The sequence below is a fragment of the Pundamilia nyererei genome, unplaced genomic scaffold, assembly GCF_000239375.1.
Source record: "Pundamilia nyererei isolate P.nyererei 1_Seehausen unplaced genomic scaffold, PunNye1.0 scaffold00184, whole genome shotgun sequence".
In the NCBI taxonomy this organism is placed as follows: domain Eukaryota; kingdom Metazoa; phylum Chordata; class Actinopteri; order Cichliformes; family Cichlidae; genus Pundamilia; species Pundamilia nyererei.
In genome coordinates this window covers 626,487-647,813 of record NW_005187585.1, presented here as the reverse complement: position 1 = coordinate 647,813, position 21,327 = coordinate 626,487, and the positions used below count along the sequence as shown (strand labels likewise).

At 39.8% G+C, this 21,327-nt stretch overlaps 2 protein-coding genes across 4 annotated transcripts in view; both read left to right on the top strand.

Moving 5' to 3' along the window:
- ctxn2 (cortexin 2) overlaps nucleotides 1-4,576 on the top strand; it is a 7,937-nt gene extending 3,361 nt beyond the window's left edge. Inside the window, exons 2-3 of one of the 3 annotated variants that reach the window (XM_005746857.2) lie at nucleotides 1,734-1,869; nucleotides 2,775-4,576. In XM_005746857.2, coding sequence (XP_005746914.1) covers nucleotides 2,844-3,089 — 246 coding nt within the window. In that variant the 5' untranslated portion in view covers nucleotides 1,734-1,869; nucleotides 2,775-2,843 and the 3' untranslated portion in view covers nucleotides 3,090-4,576. Of the gene's footprint in view, nucleotides 1-1,456; nucleotides 1,870-2,774 lie in introns of those variants that run through there. The other 2 variants (XM_005746856.2, XM_005746858.2) reach the window with 2 other exon arrangements.
- A 4,545-nt stretch (nucleotides 4,577-9,121) lies between these two features.
- On the top strand, nucleotides 9,122-19,932 carry slc12a1 (solute carrier family 12 member 1). The gene is made up of 26 exons (XM_013914287.1): nucleotides 9,122-9,419; nucleotides 10,127-10,234; nucleotides 10,576-10,651; nucleotides 11,243-11,338; nucleotides 11,541-11,680; nucleotides 11,808-11,918; nucleotides 12,006-12,117; nucleotides 12,226-12,353; nucleotides 12,547-12,631; nucleotides 12,847-13,010; nucleotides 13,100-13,207; nucleotides 13,330-13,453; nucleotides 13,785-13,886; nucleotides 14,150-14,305; nucleotides 14,391-14,490; nucleotides 14,646-14,757; nucleotides 15,039-15,179; nucleotides 15,753-15,859; nucleotides 16,697-16,779; nucleotides 17,150-17,275; nucleotides 18,357-18,485; nucleotides 18,676-18,787; nucleotides 18,979-19,065; nucleotides 19,232-19,367; nucleotides 19,498-19,565; nucleotides 19,661-19,932. The coding sequence occupies exons 1-26, from the start codon at nucleotides 9,171-9,173 to the stop codon at nucleotides 19,794-19,796; spliced, it is 3,096 nt and encodes a 1,031-aa protein (XP_013769741.1). The 5' UTR covers nucleotides 9,122-9,170; the 3' UTR covers nucleotides 19,797-19,932.
- Nucleotides 19,933-21,327: the final 1,395 nt, after the last annotated feature.

Here is a 21,327-nt window from a genome sequence, read left to right as displayed (position 1 = left end):
GAGCCGGGGCTCGAACCGGCAACCCTCCGATTACAAGACGAACTGCCAATTCTTGAGCCACGATCGCCCTGTGTATTTGTGCAAAAATGTACCAGACCTTTTCTTTTTTTAATGAAAATAAAATTTGATTTGATTAACTTGCAGCTCCCTGGAGAAGTAGTATTTGCAGCAGTTTTGTTTGACGGGAAAGCCAACTGGAGTAATTACAATCTTTGCAAATCAGTCTTTGTACTGAGACGGTATAACCCCGCAAAAAGACATTCATTAAAGTTTCTCTTAGAGCAGTTTAGAATAATTGTTTTACAGTTCTCAGTATCAGCCTTTCTCCTGATCGCTTGGATAATATTCTAATATGCTTTATGCAACAAGTTAATGCCTCAGCAGTTCCTCTTTCACCTTGATACACAAGTAAAGGTGCATTTAATGATATGATAAAGGCAAGTAATTGAACTTCTGATAATTTTGACATGAATGGACTTGTGAAATCCTCTCTGCAAATTTGTTATCAATCAATGGATTGATAATAACATGCAGTTTACATGCGTTTCATCACTGATAGCCACACTACTCCACTGTATCTTCACAATAGCACCTCTTAAGAGACTTTCATTTTAACCTTTGGGCTTTAAGTTGATAAGAACAACAAGGTAAAAAGACTAATGATGAAACTACCCGTGCAGTGTGGCATCTAAATTGCAAACACTGTCTGAAATACTGAAACAGGCTGCCTATTTCTACCTGAATACAGCAAAGTAATAACAATAAGTCTAAAAAATAGCTGCTGATCCAAGAAAAGCAATACTAAAATTTACACTGCAGAGGCACGAATCCAATATGAAGAAACTATTCCCATCTAAGGTTGCATCGGTGATGATAATCTCCCTCATGACATGCCTTATCCTTAGATGCGAGCCACTGCACCACTGTGACAACAAACAACATTGTTCATCTGAATGTCTACTGAATAACAATGAAACAGATGGCCAGATGCTTCACTGCTGCATTCCTTTATAGTTAATAATCAAGTACTTGCTGTTTGATCTGTTTTTTGTTTTCTGTGCAATACTGCTTTTCATTCACTACATTAATATCTCTTAAAATGACTGGCTTTTTTCCTTCGCCGTGTCAGGGCAGCTTGCATTCGGATAAGCCTTTAAGGAGAGGGGGCTAATTCGATTTGGCCACAGCCAACTGCACCAATTAAAGACACATCATCAAACTCGGCTTGAAGGATAGTGCTGTGCTGTACCAAAAATACCTTTGCAGCAGCATTTACAGCCCAGAGGCAGTCAGAGGGAGCACTCCCCCTGCCTGCTAAAGCAGGAGATCCCTGTTTGATTTTTGCTGGAGACGTTTTGTTTTTTGGAGAAAGCCCCCAAATAAGCCCCGAGAAGGAACAGTGAAGAGAGAAGAAGCAGATGAGGCAGATTGCTTGTTTATGCTGCTGCATTCATCCTGGTGCTGCTGAGGTTGGGGTGGGAGGGAATGTTGTGAATGACTGAGGCAGCAGAGCAGCTGAGTGAGACTAACAAGTGGTTGCCATGCAGCAGGAGCAAGCGCGCGTGCTTCTGGAGAGAGAGCTAGAGAAACAGAATGATAATGAGCAGCGGGCGGCAAGTAAAGGAGCATGAGGACAGGAGCTCTATCTCTCAGAATAGACATATAATAGCTAGATCCAGCCTTCCGCTTCCCTTCCTCTGTTTTAATCTCTTCACCTCTGGCTTTTTGGTTAGATGAGCAGTTAGCCTAGCACATCCAGAATGCCAGGAATGGATGAATTAATGGATATACATCTGAAGGCTTCAAGAAGGAGGAGTTGTTCGGAAGAGACAGCAGCAACAGGTCTGTAAGGATGGCACGATAATGATGGTGAGACGCCTGTTTTTTCTCCCTAAGACATCCTCACTAGAGAATCTGTCAATGCAGTCCCTCTCTCTTTTACCTTACCTCACTGCCTCGCTCTCTCTTCTCTCACTCTCTCTCACCATCCACACTTGTGCAGTGTCCTCCTCATCATTCTGCTTCCTTCCTCCTCGTCTGTCTTTCCCTGTCCTCCCTGTTCATTTTCCTATCTGTATGTATCCCCCTTCTCTTTTACCCCCTCACCGCTTCCTGTCCTCTCACTCTGGCCACCTGCTGCTTGTGTTCATGTGAAAGATTTTGGGGTTGGGGTTGGGGGATTGGGAAAGTGCAGACTTCCACTTGGGTGACCACACCAATTTTTTGATTATATTTGGTCAGTTACGGTTTCCCTCTCACCGTCTAATGGAATTGCACTGTCGCGCAGGCATCTGCTTACATGCAACAGGTAGAGATTCCATTCCTGTGAGCGGAACATATATAGCGTCACATCTTCACAAGATGCGATGTAGTCATTCATTCCTCACTGCTTTGCTTATGTGTAACGGCTGGCTATGCACTGCGACACACTGTATTTCTAACCTGACTTAAAGACATGTAGTGATGCCTCGCTTTCAGTGAGTCGAGCTTGTCTCTTTCCTCGGTTCACGTATGCTCTTTGGGTTTTGGGGTTGTTATTTTTTTTTTTTTTTATTTCTTTGCAAAATTTACAGGGGGGGTGGGGGTGATCTGTAGAATGAGAGAGATCAATCTTCGAACATTCAATAGAGGCATTTATGTAGATACAGGAAACCTTGAATGAATTTCTCTACAGTCTATGCATTAACTGTTGCACTTAAACAGACTGATTGAAATGGATCTGCTCACAAGACATGATGGCCGATAGCTGACACCATCATTTAAACTCTGTCCAGGTAACATGCAGGCTTCTAAACGCCTGACCCTATCAGAGGAGAGATGAGGCACCTAGATGTTGGTTTACCATGAGCAGCGTCCACTACAACCACTCCCTTGCTGCCATGAGCGGAAACGACATGATGGCGCACTCTCTGACTCTGGAGCAGAAGACAGCCTTTGCCTTTGTGGGGATGCTACTTGTGTTTTTGGGGCTGCTAATAGTAAGGTGTTTCAGGATCCTGCTGGACCCCTACAGCAGTATGCCCTCCTCCAACTGGGCTGATGGCATTGAGGGGCTGGAGAAAGGGACGTTTGAGTATGCCCTTACTTAACACAGGGACACACGCATCAGTAGATGTCCTGGCAAACAAGAAGTGTCCATGGAAATCCATATGCATATTCACACACACACACACACACACACACTTGCAAACATGAACGCACACAAGCTCCGCACAACCATTGCACGCTGAAACGCCATTAAGACATTACTGTGGCATACCAAACTCCAACAGCAAAGCCACGTGTGTTGTTTAATGTGTGTGAATTGTTCAGTGTCCGTGTGCGACTACATGTTTGTTGTATGCGTGTGAGTGTGCGAGGTGGTCATATTGTCCGCCCTTCTGCCAGGGGGTGTGTATTTCAATTCATCGATTTACACAGAACTTGGCTGAAGCTCCCTTTAACCCATACCTGCGAGATGAATGAATGTCTGTAGATAGATAATAAGAGATGGATGTTCATGGATGTTCATGGATGTTCATGGAAGTGGGTGGGAGATTAGGATGCAATGGATCTTTTACGATATAGTTTAAAGACTCAGGGACAAGATTCCTCATGTGAACTTAGAATGGAAGAGAGAGAGTGTTTGAAACTCTGCACAGCTAAATTGTTCTGCACAGGAATGTATACGAGTGGATACAGGGTAATATGTCTAACTAGTGCTTTGTAGACTAATCAAATCCAATCTGTGGATGATCCAAATGGATGCTGCTGCTGCTGCTGTGTGTGCACTTCGGTCCCTTTCTGTGGTGTCTTGTTCTCTGAAGTCATGCAATGAAAGGCAACACGACAAACTGTGATTTACATTATGGTGTTACTGTTTCTAAATGATGCAAAATCAACTCTCAAGAGTTTGTACTGCTGCTTTTTTTTGAATGATGGTATACTGTATCCTGCCACAATCACGTGTCAGAGTGAAAGGAACAAAAAACAACCCCAACTGTTTACTTTGATACATGTGGCAGTGTTGCTCTATGACTTGTCAAGCATTACTTCCATTGTTTAGCTTTCAAGCGAAATGAGGACGAAAAAAAATTGGAAGGACTTCCTCATTCTCAGCACTGCTAGTTTTCTGACGACAAGGAGAAACTCTCACTGCTCGCCTGCCTGCATAGGAAAAGGTCACATGGAAAACAGGTGTGGGATGTGCGTCCCGCTGCACCTGAACATCTTTTTCCTGTAGTTTCGGTCTCACCTCCAGTCTTTCTTCCAGACAGAGGAAGAGAGAACAGTCCTAAGCAGAGATTCTGTAATTCGGCCCACTGCTCAAAGTCTGGAGTGTTCCTTTGCTAATTTCTATGGTCTACGGTTTCTCCTTAGCGCTGTGACTCTGCCTTACTGTGACCTTCAATGGGTTTATGTGCCTTCATCTAGAAAACATTAGAGCACCTGTTTGTGCGTGCGTGCCCGCGTACGCCTGCGTGTGTGTGTGTGTGCTTGAGTGTCATATCATGACGACAGGCCTGTCGCTTGCTCAGCTGGTGGTGGAGGTTTCTCATTGATTTTCGTTGGATCCAATGATGTAAAAATAAATAGAATTTTCTTCACTTTAAAATATTGCTTGCAAAGTCTCTGTGTTTTGTGCCTCTTGCTTCTTATGCGGGGAGATCTGTTTTACATGTGAGCACGCTACAAAATTTCAAGCCTTTTTACATGGCCCGCTCGTAAGCTAGGAGAGCAGTTTTGCAACATTGCTGCAGCAACAGAGGGAAGGGGAGCAAGACAGCGCCACAGGCTAATATTGGAGATTGTGAGGGACCAAGCAGCCAAAGCAAAGAGGACACAGGCAAAAAAAAATATCTTCAAAAAGGGTTTTCTTTATTTTAACCCTCAAAAAGTCCAAAATTACCAAAATTCAAAAACATACTTAGCAGGCCCATAAAAGAGGTCAACTAAATATAACTCTACGAAAAGTAATTTCCAGAAACTTAAATAAAACAAAGTGAGACACAACTTAACTCACAAACTGACCTAATTACAAAGACATGAGGGTAGCTTTTATAATGATTTGGCCAAACCATTTACACACAATAGGGGGAAAACAAAAACACACACTAATATTAACTAAGCACAGAATAACCTAACTAAACCTAAAACACCCCTGCTCCTGGTAAGCCCATGGTTGGTCCTGCTGAGCAGGCATTTTGTTCCTAGAGTCCTCAGCCACGCCCCTGTGTGGCTGATGCCATCAGAGATTTAGAAGCAGTTAGACTTTTATGTTTTTTTAAATAAAACATTTACAAATAGGTCCTCATGCAGAAAATGATGATATGCATGTGCATGTATGGTACGGTCTAAAGAGAAATGGGGGCTAATGCAACAGCAGACGCAAGCAGATCTGCAGAACCCACATGCAGTTTACAATGAAAGGCCACCCTGTTCATCCCCTCTGACACGCATCATTTGTCAGGAATGCAATCATTATTGCACCATTATCTCTGTCACCTATGTGACACCCTTATCTTAAATCTATTCTTAGCAGGAAAAGGCCCAATTTGCCCTCAAGACCACTTAAAAGAAAAATGAACCCGACATTCTAACAAAGGTTACCCAGGAAGTGTTTCGAAGCGTTTCTGCGTCGCACTGTCTTGTAATATGTCACTCTGCTGTCAGCTCGGACGGTGTCGTTTATTCGTTTAAACACTATAAATCGCTATCCCTTCATTGACTGGAATAAAACAAGGAGACAGTTCTTTGGATCTTTGGCTCCTGGGTTTGATGGAAATAGGAGCTGATGAATGATTACAAAATTATTATTGCACAGATCATGTGTTGATGGCATGGCCGAATAACGTACCTTAGCGTTGCTGATTATCGATCATTAGTTTTATAACTTGCAATCTTCAGACCTCACAGCTATGACCTTGATGTCGCAATAAGGCCAGAAGATCCAAAAAGTTACATTTTTGTTTAAACCAAAAGAAATTTAACACAATCTGCTGCTTTTAGTACAAGAGCTTTAGGAAATCATTTTAGTGAGGTGAATACTGTAGTTTAAATGCCTCATTTTAACACTGCACTGATTATTGTCAGTGCCCTTGGGGTCAGATCTAATGCTTTATCTAAGACTATTTAATTTTAGACTCGTGACTTGAGTTACATAATTTGACAAGCCTCCCCATAATTGCATTTGCTTCTGATAAAGAGCAGTGGTGCTAAAAATGGCACGTTGTATAGAAAACTCAAAATCATAAAAATTTTCAAGGTGTTTATTTATCTTTTCACAGTTCACGCTGGGTTTGCTGGGTTGCTTTTGCATGTATAATCTTAATGTGGACAGGCTCGAAATAAGCGCTTTGAACAACTGTGGAAGCCTGTCTGAATGAACATATCAATGATTACCTACCTCGATATATATCATTGTTTGATAATGGTTATTAATGATTAAAAGGTTCTTTAATAATTTACTTTTAAATGATTAAAAAAAACTGATTCTTGGATACCCTTTTCTTAGTTATTTGCAAGTTAATGTTAATGCTAACACTGAAATCAATTCAAACCAGGGTGGTTTGAATTGATTTGATCAAGATAATATATATACAGAAAGTTTATTTTACCTGAATATTTATCATTATTATTAATGATAATGAAACTGTATATATTACCTGAGTTTAATATTGCAAGAAAACACTTCTATGTGTAGTAGTTATGTAAAAAAGCTGAATTTTCAGAGAAGTGCTGCTACTCTTGGATCAAAGGCTACATTACAGCCATCAAAGCCAGAAGTTGCGAGTTATTTCGCGTTTGACTTTTTCTCCTTTTCATTTTAAGGATCACGTTTGGTCTTTGCTAGATTATAGAAAAGAGAGAACATTTATCCAGCACTTAAAATTTTCTTGTCTTTTTTTTTTTTTTAAATAGACCATATTTGAGTCCAGGTCACTTATTTTGTTTCTGAATGCCATAATGCAGTACAATTAGTGCAATAGATGAGTGGAGCTAAAAGGTTTGACCACTCTTTAATTTGCAGTCTATTGCTTCCTGTTTATGATGTAATGCCGAGAATCTTGTCTGCTAATATTTTCACATTGCAGGCTTGATAGATTATGCAAAGGGGTTTTCTGCCTTTTTCAAGTGATTTGGATGTTAACGAGAGTGCAGACTCCCTTGTTCTCTGTACAAATTGGTGCATATGCACCTGCTACCACAGGCTCACAGTGTCCGCTCAACAGCTCTCTGAGGAAAGCTGTATACTGTGAATTTATTAAAGCAGATCTGGCAAAAGTCAAGCAGCCTGGATAATAAAAAAGAATCGCAGCAATTTCATGTCCCGGCTGCGGGAGAGTCAGCAAGGCCTGAGGATCACTGACTCTAATAAGAAAGCCGCAGTGTAAAATGAGACAAGGCCTGGGTCTGTTTAACCACCAAAAACACTGTAAACCTGGGAATGAACATGTGTCTCAAAGCTTAAGACTAATATCTGTATTAGTTGGATCGATTACTGCAACTCTCTTCTTTTTGGTCTTAGTCAAAAATCTATCCATAAGCTTCAAAGTGTCCAGGGCTTTCTGCTGCTCTCCCCCCGTCTTTGGAACTCCCTTCCTCCTGAGATAAGAAACCTCACTTCCCTCCCTCTTTTTAAGTCCAGACTCAAAACTCACCTGTTCACAATAGCCTAATCCACATAAACTTTTCCATCCTGCTACTTTAGTGTATTTTATTTATTTGCTCTACGTTTTAGCTTTACTATTTTGTAAATTATAACATTTGTTGTTGTTATTGCTTGTGTACAGTGTCCTTGAGTGTTTTGAAAGGCGCTTTCTTAAATAAAATGTATTATTATTATTATTATTATTATTATTATTATTATTATTATTATTATTATTATTATTATTATTATTATTTATTAGGTGTACAAGCCTTTTGGAGTCTGATTAAGAAAAAAAACGAGATGGGGAGGCAGAAGGGAAGAGGAGAGATCTAGTGTGCAGATCTTTACACTCCACATGGAAATTTTTCTTCAGCATGACTCAGTCAGTATCATTCATGTGTTAAACCATAAAAACTTTGAAACACTGATTTGATAGGCAATGAACAATTGATTGTCTCCTTTCAACTTAGATATAGAAACACATGCTGGAGTATCTTTGTCAGCCTGCAATACAGCCAAGGTCAGATCTCAAGTCGTTAGCCACCCTTTCACTGGGTGCATAAATCACTGTGGTGTATCAGTAATAAGGAAGTTTACCTGTTAAAAGGTCTTTTAAAGGCACTTCAGAAGTCATGTGGCTCTGGTGAAAGGCCTCCGGCATGTTCCTGTTATTCATGGTCTTATATTAACTCCCATTTTCCCCATTAATATGGCCATTTCTTCTGAGCTCGCCAATTCACTAACATTCCCCCATAACAATTTGCAGCAAAGAGAATCATTAGAGACATTTATTTAATCCGCTATATAACTCTGGGCCCAGTATACTAGTCACACGTAGATTCTCCTGTTATCACACCGTTCCTCAGGATTATATCTTATTGCAAACATATGTTATGAAATGTATATTTTTCTATTGGCCTACATTAGCCTTATCTTTTTCAGACTCTTTACAATATACACATCATAATGGGTCTGAAACCTGTTTAGTGAGAACTTCCATGTGGATGTTTCCAAATGATTCATCCATAGGTCTGAGGAAATACTATACTTAAACTGCAACCACAGAACAGCATATGCTGTTACCCTACTCTTCAGACAATAATATTAGTAATCAATTCTCCAGCACTCAGGCAATGAGCACCTTTATCTCTCGTTTGGTGTTTATGACTTGGTTAATAGTTAAGCAATGTCTTTGTGTCCCTTACGATGGAGCAAGGACATATCTGACACCCCTTGTTCGGATTTCTGAGGGTTGATCCAGTAAGTTAGCCAATAGCTGACAGCCAGTGTATGACCCTGGGATACATGGTATAAAGGTAAGCCATCTGAAAGAAACCCAGCTCATTTGCAAGGAGCTGAGAGTATCAGAAGAGTTCTCTGCAAGTCTGATCATAGATCATAGCCTTGTCATCAGTAAACAAGGACAACCACACCAAGTTGATCCAGCTCTCTGCGCTTTTGAAACTTTTGGATGTCTGAAGACTAGACTGTTCTTTCATCCTTGACGGTTTAAATCTGAGAGTCTCCCTCAGCATTCTTGATGGAGAGATTCAATTCTAACAAGGGGGGGCACATCAACTCTGCCTATGATTCCAACCTGGATGAACCTCCAGTTTATGAGGAGACCAACGATGACCACAGGACAGTGCGACCCTCCGTGATCAGCGCCTTCGGTCATGACACTCTGGACCGCGTGCCCCACATTGACTTCTACCGCAATGCAGGCAGCATGAGTGGCCACAGAGCTGTGCGACCGTCCCTGCAGGAGCTCCATGATGTGTTTCAGAAGGTGAGTGAATGTAGATGTGTGAGATGTATAAGATCTCTCTGTTTTTCCTCTATGGTCGGCACCCAATCTCCTCCTCTGTTAAGCCTGTTTTGTCCACAACCTGCCATTCTGCAGAAAATAGCTTGCACCCATTTTTCTCCAAATTCAAATCAGTGACGTTTTAACTGCAGGGTTTTTTTTTCCCTCCTCTGCTGCACACTTCATTAGAAAGTGAAGTGATATATTTTACAGATGTTTATTCTTTCAAACATCCGTGCAGTAGCCACAGTCCAATTATTAGAGCCTTATCTTAAAACTTGTGAAACTAAAAAGGACAACAAAAGTTCTTACAACTGAATGACAACCAGCACTCTTGACACACTTAAGTTTTATTGTTTTTTTTAATTATTATAAGGCTACATTGTCTAAGAAATGGGTAAGATTATTTAGGTTTATTGGCTGAATTAGGTTTGCAACCCTGGATGGTTTAAAAAAAAAAGAAGATATTTTAGTACCCTTGCCAGCAAAAAATGAAAAAACACAACCACCTATTTATTGCCATGAGAAAACAAAAACCACAACTTTTTATAATGCCGCCCCTTTTCTTGCAGCGGATTGTGCATATAAACACCAAAAATGCCATCGAGTTACTGTGAAAATGTATGTTTCCTTCTGTGTTTTCATTCTTCCTCCAGAACGGGGTGATCTCTGTCCCAGACACATTGGAGGACGATGGCGAGAGGAGCAGTGGAACCCCCTCTGACGATTTAGAGTCTGCTGCTCCCACTGACGATATGAAGGGCATGGTAAAGTTTGGCTGGATAAGAGGAGTCCTGGTAAGTTATTTTAGGTCATGGTAAGCTACTTCTTTTTTATCTAACCATGGTCACTCAACCAAAGATGAAGCTCTGTGGGTCTCGATAACACAACGAGGCCCAGTGGCGCTTTCAAGACCAGAATCTGGGAATGATTTGCATTTGCTCAGGACATGATTTTGATCTTGCTTTTGTGTTTCAAGGGCACAAAGGTCAGAAAAGGCCCCCAACATATTTTTTTATTGGATTTTTTTGTAATTAAAAGCCAAATTATGCTCAGTGACATTTACTCCATAAATTGAAATAACAATAAATCATGAAACACAGTGAGAAAAATAGACTAACACTGCTCTCTTCCACAGGTGAGATGCATGCTCAACATCTGGGGTGTCATGTTGTTCATCCGTCTGTCCTGGGTTTTTGGTCAAGCAGGCTGGGGTGAGTGGGGCAACGATACACACATACGCACACATAAATAGCCACCAAGCCCACAGTAATGTTTTTTTTTGTGTGTGTGAGCACTTTTGCTGTAACTCCAGCCCTTATCAAACAGTGAACGCAATAAAAAATAATCCATTTACCTGGTGAAAATGTATAATCTGGGGCAAAAACAGACCGATCCCAGAGGTCTGTGTTGTCAAGGCCAGTGCCGATGCTGTTCCATGTAATTGCAGGGATTGGAGATAATTAAAGGATAATTAATGAGCTCCCTTAATGATCTATACCTGCTCAAGGTCTGTTGGGAGAGGTAGATAGTGGTGTTTGTGTGTGTGGATGAGAGAGAAAGTGAGAGAAATAAAAAATAGGAGTGGGGCTTTGAGTATGACTTCATTAATTTGTTCATTGCTTCAGAACCTATAGATCAGCTGGGGTAACCCATGGGGTTCCCATGAGACGTTAAAGTTTAGCACTTTTAAAGCTAACTGTGGGGAGGAAGCTTTCATGTCACACACAGAGTGTTTTACACCTAACTAAGCAGTGCTGTAGCTGGACTTTACAAAAGTGATTATTTGCATATTTGCATTTCAGGTCTGGGAATTGTGATCATTGCGCTCAGCTGTGTGGTCACCACCATCACTGGCATTTCCATGTCGGCTATTTGTACTAATGGTGTGGTGAGAGGAGGTAAGGCAGCGAAATTTCAAGAAAAAGATAAAGGCACAAAGTTCCAAACAACACCTGAATATGATCTCCTGAAGCACTTTTTATTTGTGTTTTTTTTTTAAGCTGTATTTAACTTATCCTGACATTAAATCAACCAGTCACTGAATTTTCTATTAATCATTCCCTACTGTATGTGTCTGTGTGCGTTACATTGCCATTTCAGGAGGTGCCTACTACATGATATCTCGCAGTTTGGGACCAGAGTTCGGTGGTTCGATTGGTCTTATTTTTGCATTTGCCAATGCAGTGGGCGTATCCATGTATGTGGTGGGATTTGCTGAGACAGTGGTCGACTTGCTCAAGGTGAGACATGTTATATTGATTAGGCTGTTGTATATATATATATATATATACATATACATATACATAGATATATAGATATATAGATATAGATATATTGTTTTTTGGGGGGTTTTTTTGTCATACACAGGAGAACTCTGCTATCATGGTGGATGAAATGAACGACATCAGGATCATTGGCTGTATTACTATTGTGCTGCTCTTGGGTATATCAGTTGCTGGGATGGAATGGGAGGCAAAGGTTAGAGCAAAAAACGGTGCTGTTTGTTCACCAGTCTCGTTTACTTGTACAAAAGCTTAAACTGTTTGCATTTGTTTCTCACCACAGGCGCAAATTATTCTTCTGGTTATCCTGCTGGTGGCCATAGTGAATGTTTTTGTAGGAACAGTCATTCCTGCAACCAACGAAAAGAAAGCCCAGGGGTTTTTCAATTACAGATGTGAGACATCCGCTCCAAACCGATACACATTTTTCATTACAAATAATCCCACTCACTCACAAAGTGCTGCTAACCCCTGCCGTTTCTCCTCACTCTTTCTTTTCACAGCCAAAATCTTCTTAGAGAATTTTACTCCAGCATTTAGGGACAGTGAGACATTTTTTTCAGTATTTGCCATCTTTTTTCCCGCGGCAACTGGGATCCTGGCTGGAGCTAACATCTCTGGAGACTTGCGGGTAACTTTTTCATACAGAGAAGAGTAATACATGGGGGTCATTAACTGCTACGTAACATGGGCTTGAATAAAGAGTTTTTATTTTTTTAATTCAAACTTATTTGTTTTACATAAATACATTTCTTTAAAGTCATTGTATTTAACTGTCAAGCACAGAGCTGCATAATTTAACACAAATCTTTATTATTTCACAGGATGCCCAAGCTGCACTACCCAAAGGTACCTTGTTAGCCATCCTGATCACTGGTCTCACCTATCTGGCTATGGCTCTTTGTGTCGGTAAGTGACATGTTTGATTAAATGCAGCTCCAGTGAAATAAAATCTTCACTGGAATGAGTAAAACTGTGTATAGCATTACCTTGGGCAGATACTGTTTTACCTGGATCATACAATCAGTATCACGTATGTCCCTGAATATAAATGTGTCCTGAAAGCACAAATATTATCTAAAAAATGCTAATTAATCCATCTGCTCTTTTCTTCGACTGGTCAGCTGCTACTGTTGTCCGTGATGCCACAGGCAACTCATCCAGCATCATAAATCACACAACACCAGTAATTTGCAACGGTTCAACAGCGGTTGCTTGTGAACTCGGCTACGATTTTTCTTCCTGTGAAGTAGAGAAATGCAAGTTTGGCTTGATGAATAACTTCCAGGTACACAACTTTCTAAATAAAGAAACTTTTAAGAAGAATTCAATTTCGTCATCTGTAATGCTCTCATCTTCTCATCACCTCTGATTCAGGTCATGACCTTGGTGTCTGGGTTTGGTCCTCTCATTATTGCTGGAACATTTTCAGCCACCCTGTCATCAGCCCTGGCTTCCCTTGTCAGTGCGCCTAAAGTCTTCCAGGTCAGTAGATCGCCACTGTTTTTTTTAATGTACTACAATAAAATGCAAAGTCATAGAGAAGCAAACCTGTTGCTCTTAACCTCTGAAAATATTTTCCTTCACATCATTTCTTTTCTCCTCAGGCACTGTGTAAAGACAACATCTACAGGGCCCTGCACTTCTTTGCCAAAGGACACGGCAAAAACAACGAGCCAATCCGTGGTTATGTCCTCACATTTATCATTTCTGTTGCTTTCATTCTCATCGGTGAGCTCGCTGCTGCTGTACCAACAACCTTAAACCAACATTTCATGCTTTGTCTCAAACCACATAGCTAACAAAGTCTTCCAGTTTGAATGAATCAGAAAACACGTTCACACATCAACAGATCACTGACATAAACTAAACAAGCCAAACAATGAAAGGAAGATTTCATCTGACAAGTGGCGTCCATGCCAAGTGATACAGTTAAAACTCCTTCTTAGCAATCTGCTTATTGTGTATATTCACAAACCTGTTTCAGATACATATTGGTTCATGTTTAAGTTTGATATTCCCGCTCTGTGAAAGAATTTAATGTGATTTTCTGTCTGTGCAGGTGACCTCAACACAATCGCTCCTATCATCTCAAACTTCTTCCTCGCATCTTATGCCCTCATCAATTTCTCCTGCTTCCATGCATCTTATGCCAAATCTCCAGGTGGGTGTCTAAAAAGTAGCTTATAAAGGAAAAATTATGTTAGTAAAATCAGGTAGTTCTGCTTGTCCCTATCCTCATTTACCTTTTTTTGTTGCTGTTAATGTTTTAATCCATTACTTTGTATAAGTGACTTCAAATATTTAGGAAATAAAGCACTACCTGACAAACCGAGCTGTTTCAGCAGTGGATTATGTTTAATGGAGTTTGTTATATATAGTCTGTTTTCCATCACTTTTCTCACATTGCTCTTTGTTTTAATGCAGGTTGGAGACCGGCATATAAATACTATAACATGTGGCTGTCCCTGATGGGAGCATTGCTCTGTTGCGTTGTTATGTTTGTTATCAACTGGTGGGCTGCTCTGCTCACATATGGCATTGAATTCCTCCTCTACATATATGTCACAGTGAAGAAGCCCGGTGAGCTTATTTGATTGCTTGGAAGGATTTTTGCTGTGCAACAGGAGAAGTAGAGCTAACCTGTCCGGGCTGATTTTATCTTCAGATGTAAACTGGGGTTCGTCCACGCAAGCGGTGACGTTTGTGAGTGCAGTCAGCAATGCTCTATCTCTGTCAGGCGTGGAGGATCACGTCAAGAACTTCAGGTAAAATCCTGCACTCAATTCCTGCAAGCACATATGAGAAACATTATTATCATAATAGTTTCAAAGATAATTTACGTTAGGTAAAACTTTTCAATCAAGGGGATTTTCAGAAACCTAAAAAAAAAGGAGATAATGTTCTTATTTCCCGTCTTCAGGCCTCAGATCTTAGCTCTGACGGGTTCAACACGAAGCAGGCCGGCTCTCCTTGATCTGGCTCACTCCTTCTCTAAGAACTATGGACTATGCATCACCTGCGAAGTGTTTGTGGTATGTAATATTGCAATCTCAGACAGTCTTAAAATCTTGATTTAAAAAATCAACCTCACATTTATATTAAGATTTGCAAAATCAAGCAAATGTAATTCATCAGAGTGCAGACTTAGCATGCAGTGGATGTTCAAAAGAATGTGAAGTAGGAATGAGGGAAATGCCAACTGTCTGAGACTAAAGTTTAGGGTCAGGTGCACTTTCTGAATATAAAAAAAGATGGACCGCTTTTCCCTTTCACAAAAACGCTTACATTCAGCCGTATGGTGTGATCTCCTCAGGGCCCCAGATCAGAGACCGTTGACGAGATGAACAATGCAATGGAGAAGAACCAGTTGTGGCTTAAGAACAAAAAACGCAAGGCATTTTACGCTGCCGTGGCCTGTGACAACTTCAGAGAAGGGGCTGAGAGTCTGCTGCAGGTCAGTATGGTCATAATTTATTTAAGAGGTAAATAAAAAAATCTAGTTAACCCACAATAATCCAGCGTATTAATGTGTAACGTGAGTTTTGATGAGAATATGATAGCAGATTCACAGAAGCAGGTTTTATTGACCCATGTCTTCCAAACAACACCCTACATCTGTTGATCTAGAGCTGTCTTAAAAATCTGGCCAGGACATATGTGCAGTAGAAAAGTTCGGAGCGGAAAAACAGTGGTATGGCTCAGACTATTGCACCGTCGAGATAAGGCCTCTTATGATTGTCCGGATAGCTTACTTCAAACAACACGGCAGATTAAAAGCTATAACTGATTAACACTGCATTTGGATGAGCTCCGGCAAAGATAAAGTGAGGTCTGCTGAGTGATCTGACAGTAAAACAGCCTTACAGTCTATTTCGCTTGGAAATTTTTAAGCTTTCTAGAAATCATTCCCCCCTCCCTCTCTTAATCAAGGTTTTACACTCGGTTTTATAACTCCAGGGTAACATGGTGTCTGTATTGCTTCACTTAACAGCTCATTGAGATTTGGGATTTTATATCTTCCTCATAGGCTTCTGGTCTTGGCCGTATGAAGCCTAACACATTAATGATAGGCTTCAAGAAAAACTGGAGGACTGCCGGGGCAGAAGCAGTTCAGAGTTACGTGGGAATACTTCAGTAAGTGCCGAATAAACACACACACATACATTTTTATAACAATAACACACTCAGTAATGAGAAGCACATTGAGAGTTATCATTTCATTTATTTTGTTTTCTCTGTGCTTTTTAAATGTACTTTATGAAGTTTGCAGTGCAGTAAAAAACCAGTGCAAAGTGTAGGCTTCTTTTATTTGATCATTTGAAATCTATTTTAATATGTCATTATAATACATGTGCAGCATTTATTTCACAGTAAATTCCATTTAAATCTTTAGGAACATACAAATAAACATTGTGGATGTATTCACATTGTTATGTACTTAAACATTTATAACCTGCTCCTATAATGTACATTACAAAGCCATAATAATGTGATATTTCAAATGCCCATATATCCTTCCCCATATGCTTACACATTGTTAATGCAAATGGCAATTAGAAACTTAGCATTTAATAACTCTATATAGCATTATTCTCACTTTGACCTTCAGATCAATCTAATGACCTTAAAGGGGAGGTCATAGGTCAAATGTGACATATTTTAAATTATGCATTTCACACACACCAACTGTACACACCAAATGTAAGTGTCATAGTTTCTGGGTTATAAGGGTTTTTGTCAATTTTCAGCGAATTAATCATGAAGTTGACCTTGAAGTTCTTAGTGGATGTAAGCCAGATTTTCTTTTTCATTAGAATTCATTCAAAAGTTTTTGAGCTATTGTATTTGTATATGACACACATGTACACCACAGACTACCGAAAGCACAACCTCCGTAATTAAGCATAAAGGTAATTAAGCATAAACAGGAGATCTGTGTTTGAACTAGCATCCTTATTCTCTTGTTGACAGCGATGCATTTGACTTTGAATACGGGACCGCAATGCTGAGGGTGAACCAGGGACTGGATGTGTCTCACATTGTCGAGGCAGAAGGTCTGTATGATATTGTCTTTAGGCTTTAAATTATTTAACCCGCAAGAGCTCCAGCATCAACATACCCATGGTAGAGAAAACAAACCACCAAGAAATTAAGAAAAACTGTTGTAAGAAACTGCTGTACATCTGTCACAACAACTCACAATAACCCTTTATAATAATAAAAACACTGATAAACCGAGATACTTTGTTCTGTAGATTAGAAGCTTTTAATAAAGGTTTACAACGGTCAGGTAGTTCACAGATAAGATATTTAAAAAAAATGCCATTTATAGCTGTGTCTCTGCAGATTTGTTTTCCAATAAGAAAAGGGATCCTACCTTGTGTAACACCTATACACAGTCATGTTTCCCATTCTGTTTTTCAGAGGAGATGCTAAGGGCAGCAAAGGAGCAAGAGGCTCTGGAGAATGAGATGATGCCAAATGGAGGGAAGGGAAAAGGACTATTCAGGAAATCCAGGAAGTCATCTCAGCAAGTGCTCACGACCAGAGGTACCCATCTTACGACTGTCTCTAACTCCTATTTAACCCTCTCAAGGCAGACGTTGCTGATTTGCAACAGTTAAAAACTAACAACCTGATTACCCCACATACATATCTTATGAGTTTTTTTTACTCAGAAGTACCACTGCCGGACTTGGTTGTGCATTAGCAACAAAAAAACTTAATTTGAGCCTGAGATGGTTAACCCTTTCATGCACGAAGTATGACAGCCTCACATTTACATTCATCTTTAGGTATGAAAAATAAAAATACTTAATGAAAAAATCCAGATTGAGATTGTCATAATTCATGCATAACAGGGTTAAATAACAATAATTACAATGAAACACGTCATATATCTCCAGTAACGTTAAACGACCAGTGGGTGGCAGGGGATGGAGTGACACATTAGTGTCCAATGTAGTGGTTTATGTGCAAGTATACCATCAACACTGACACAAATACAAGAAAACAGCCTTTGAATAGCTGTCTACTGTAGCGACCACTATGCCTGAAAGGGTTAAAGAAAAAGTTGCATCAAAAGATGAATGTGATCTCTTAATATGTGGAAGCACGTTTCTCTTTTTCAGTCTCCTCCACACACAGACTCAAATAGCTTACATTTAATAAATGAAACCAATGACTCTCTTTTTTTTTCTTTTTTTTTTTTTGGGGGGGGGGTGCTCACATTGAGACATAATTGAATCCGCCATTCCCACTAAAGAGGCCCCTGAGGCTGTAATCCAATAATACACTCCTTTTTGTCCACTTTGAAGAGCATCTTTTAGACAGACAGACAGCAGAGGGTGCTTGCAGCCTGTAGCTCAATCTTTCTCTGTTTCACACGCACACGCCAACACACACTCATCCCTGAGCTGCATCTTGGCAAGACAGCGAGACAAGGCAGTCATTAGTATACAAAATGCACCCTACTCATTGGAGCATTAAACTTGAGAGACGGCCATTTCTGGTGATGTAGAGTCATCTCTTAATGTTGGTTTGTGATAGTTTTCATATCCGACTTTACAGTGAATTATATTCCCTCCTGCTGTTGCTCTCATATCTTTCTCCCTTTCTTTCTCTCTCCCAGTGTCGGTGTGTGGCTCTCCACCGCCACAGGTTGCCAAAATGAATGAGAAGCTGGTGGAAGCCAGTCTTCAGTTCAAGAAGAAACAGCCCAAAGGCACCATTGATGTGTGGTGGCTGTTTGATGACGGAGGTAATTCTTGGATCATTTTTATGAACACTGCCTGAAGTTCGTAACAGATAGGCGCACACAAATCCATAACATTCTCCTCGATATCACTGGAGACAAAAATATATGAAACAAGCCAAATCTTTAAAAAGTAGTAGTCTCTGAAAGACGCAACACGGACCAATAAATAAAAAATGTGCTTCTCTTCTCTCAGGTCTTACACTGCTCCTCCCCTACATCCTCACTACCAGGAAGAAGTGGAAAGACTGCAAAATGAGGATCTTCATGGCAGGACAGCCTGGACGCAGTGATCTGGATAAGGAGGAGTGAGTAAACTAATTAATATTTCAATATCAATTACAGTTTAATATGTGGAAGTTAGACTGGATACATTAATTGGCAAGATATGAAAATTCATGTGCTGCTAACGTTACTGGAATGCTATTTAGCATTAACACCAAAATGAGGAAGTACATGTATAGGACAGCTAATCAGTGCGGGGTGATTTGACTTGCAGGATGAAGGGCTTGCTGAAGAAGTTTAGAATCAACTGCAGTGACATTAATGTCTTTGATGACCTACATATCAAGCCCAGGTCTGAAAGGTAACTGCCATTTCTTTTCACATGCACAAGTAACAGCGAACCAGATGCTGAAGTAGTAATAGTAAAATTGAATCACATTGTAATATCAGCATGCTACAAGTTTAGGGGAGAAAAAGAACATTTATAGAGAAAGCTCATGTTCTTATTTGCATTTGCATTTCTCCAGCTTGAAGGAGTTACAGGAGATGATTGAGCCTTTCCGTCTGCATGAAGGGTCCAAAGACGCTGATCAGATTAGAGCCTTGCAGAAAGAGCAGCCCTGGAAGGTCACCGACAAAGAGCTAAGCGAGTTTGAGGAGAAGGTAAAAAGCACTGACACTAAGTAATAACCTTACACAGGCTACAGTGAAGATATCATGTATTATCTTCATATCAATATAAACAAAATAAAAAATTTATTGTTAAAAAAAAATAACTGTCGCTTGGTTACAGACACACCTCCAGGTACGACTGAATGAGCTCCTCAAGGAACACTCCAGATCAGCCAATTTAATCATTGTGTAAGTATATATTGTCTGAATAACACTACCAAGCTTAATCCAGTGTTGAAAGAACAATGTCTAACATATTTGTTTACACTGTTGACCCCCTGTAGGAGCATGCCCATAGCTCGTAAAGAAACGATCTCTGATTTCCTCTACATGGCCTGGCTGGACATCCTGACAAAGGACCTTCCACCCACCCTGCTCATTAGAGGCAACCACAAGAGCGTGCTAACTTTCTACTCTTGAGCACTCTCCCTGCCAACAATCCGAGTGTGATATAGCTAGAAAGGAAAAGGAATGGTGTTGCCATAATGACAAGCCATGTTTAAATAAAATGTACAAGAATATTTAGTCTTCCAGGCCAGCAGAAAAGTGTAACACAATCAAGCATTTGTGGATAACTCCAGCATATAAGCATATATATAGAGAGATATATATAGATATATATATATGCCCTCTAAGAAAGGACACACACACAACAAGTCTGTATTTCCGAAATTGAATTTGCAAATGTGAAATGTGTCCAAATATGAATGTAGCTGCTTAGAAAAACACATAGTCAAATCAATTCAAATCAGTTCATAAACAAAGGCAGAGACACAACCACGGCTGTGCAATGTCAGACTGTAAAATAATTGTATATAGTAGATGTGTGTATTCTAGAAATGATCAACATCTTGTTATTGGCAACTTTATTATCAGTTCTTTTTTAAACACTTGTTATGTTCACTGTGTAAAATACACTGCTGCCATTATACAGATGTTTACCTTTCACGTGACATTTTTTCAATATTTTTCATGTTACTTTCATAGTACACTTTTTAAGGGCAATGGAATAAGGTAGAACATTATAAATCAGATTATTCTGTAAATTTTACCCTTCCTATTTTAGTCTATCTATTTAAGCACATAATGTTAATCAGCTGAAATAAAGATTAAAAACATTTGTGATGTCTCCTTATGTGAATATATTATATTTATTTATAGTGTCAGATGTTCTATGTCCAGAGAAATGTGTCAGTGGAGGGGGAAATGGGGTATATACTGCAGTATATAAATTAGATGTCTATTATTTTAAATGTATAGTATCTTACTTGGTACCTTACAGACATCATTTGGGTATTTTCTCATTTTATGATGATTATTCTATACAGTTTGGCACACTGGGAATAAAAAGTATGCACACTTTGAAAGTAGTCAGCAGAACCTAAGGTTTAACAATAATGATGTTTACCCTTCACCAGACATATTTATTCATTGCAAACCATAAAAGATCTTTTGAGTTAAAAGTAAAGCTGCACATGCCACCTACATATCAGCCAAATCAAGATCAGCCTTCCCTATCAGCAAATAAGACGACCTTTACCATTGGCAGTAGCCATAATCTGCTGTGTCACATCAACAATACAGAGTTCAAACATAATTTAGCGCACTTTAAAACTATTATTTTAATTGCTGTAGTTAAAATTTTGCAGTTTAAAGAAACAAGAAAAAAAACACACCTATACAGGCATAACTGGTCAGTATTGGGCCACAACTCCCTGATTATATTATGTGTCTATGAATATATTACACTGAATGTGAATCCCCTTTTAACCACTTTTAACCCACAGAAAGAGCTAAAATTTGTGATCCAACACAAACTATTCACCATCAGTTGAATTGTATCATATCACCCTATTAGAGCACTTCGCTCTCGCTCTGCAGGCCTACTTGTTGTTCCTAGAGTATTTAAAAGTAGAATGGGAGGGAGAGCCTTCAGTTTTCAGGCCCCTCT

What these genes read in the sequence shown, in the direction of transcription:
- slc12a1 (XM_013914287.1), top strand. Translation starts at nt 9,171, where the DNA reads ATGGAGAGATTCAATTCTAACAAGGGGGGGCACATCAACTCTGCCTAT. An exon ending in GGGGTTTTTCAATTACAGAT is followed by an intron (nt 12,118 to 12,225) that starts GTGAGACATCCG and finishes TTCTTTTCACAG; the next exon opens with CCAAAATCTTCTTAGAGAAT. An exon ending in ACATCTCTGGAGACTTGCGG is followed by an intron (nt 12,354 to 12,546) that starts GTAACTTTTTCA and finishes ATTATTTCACAG; the next exon opens with GATGCCCAAGCTGCACTACC.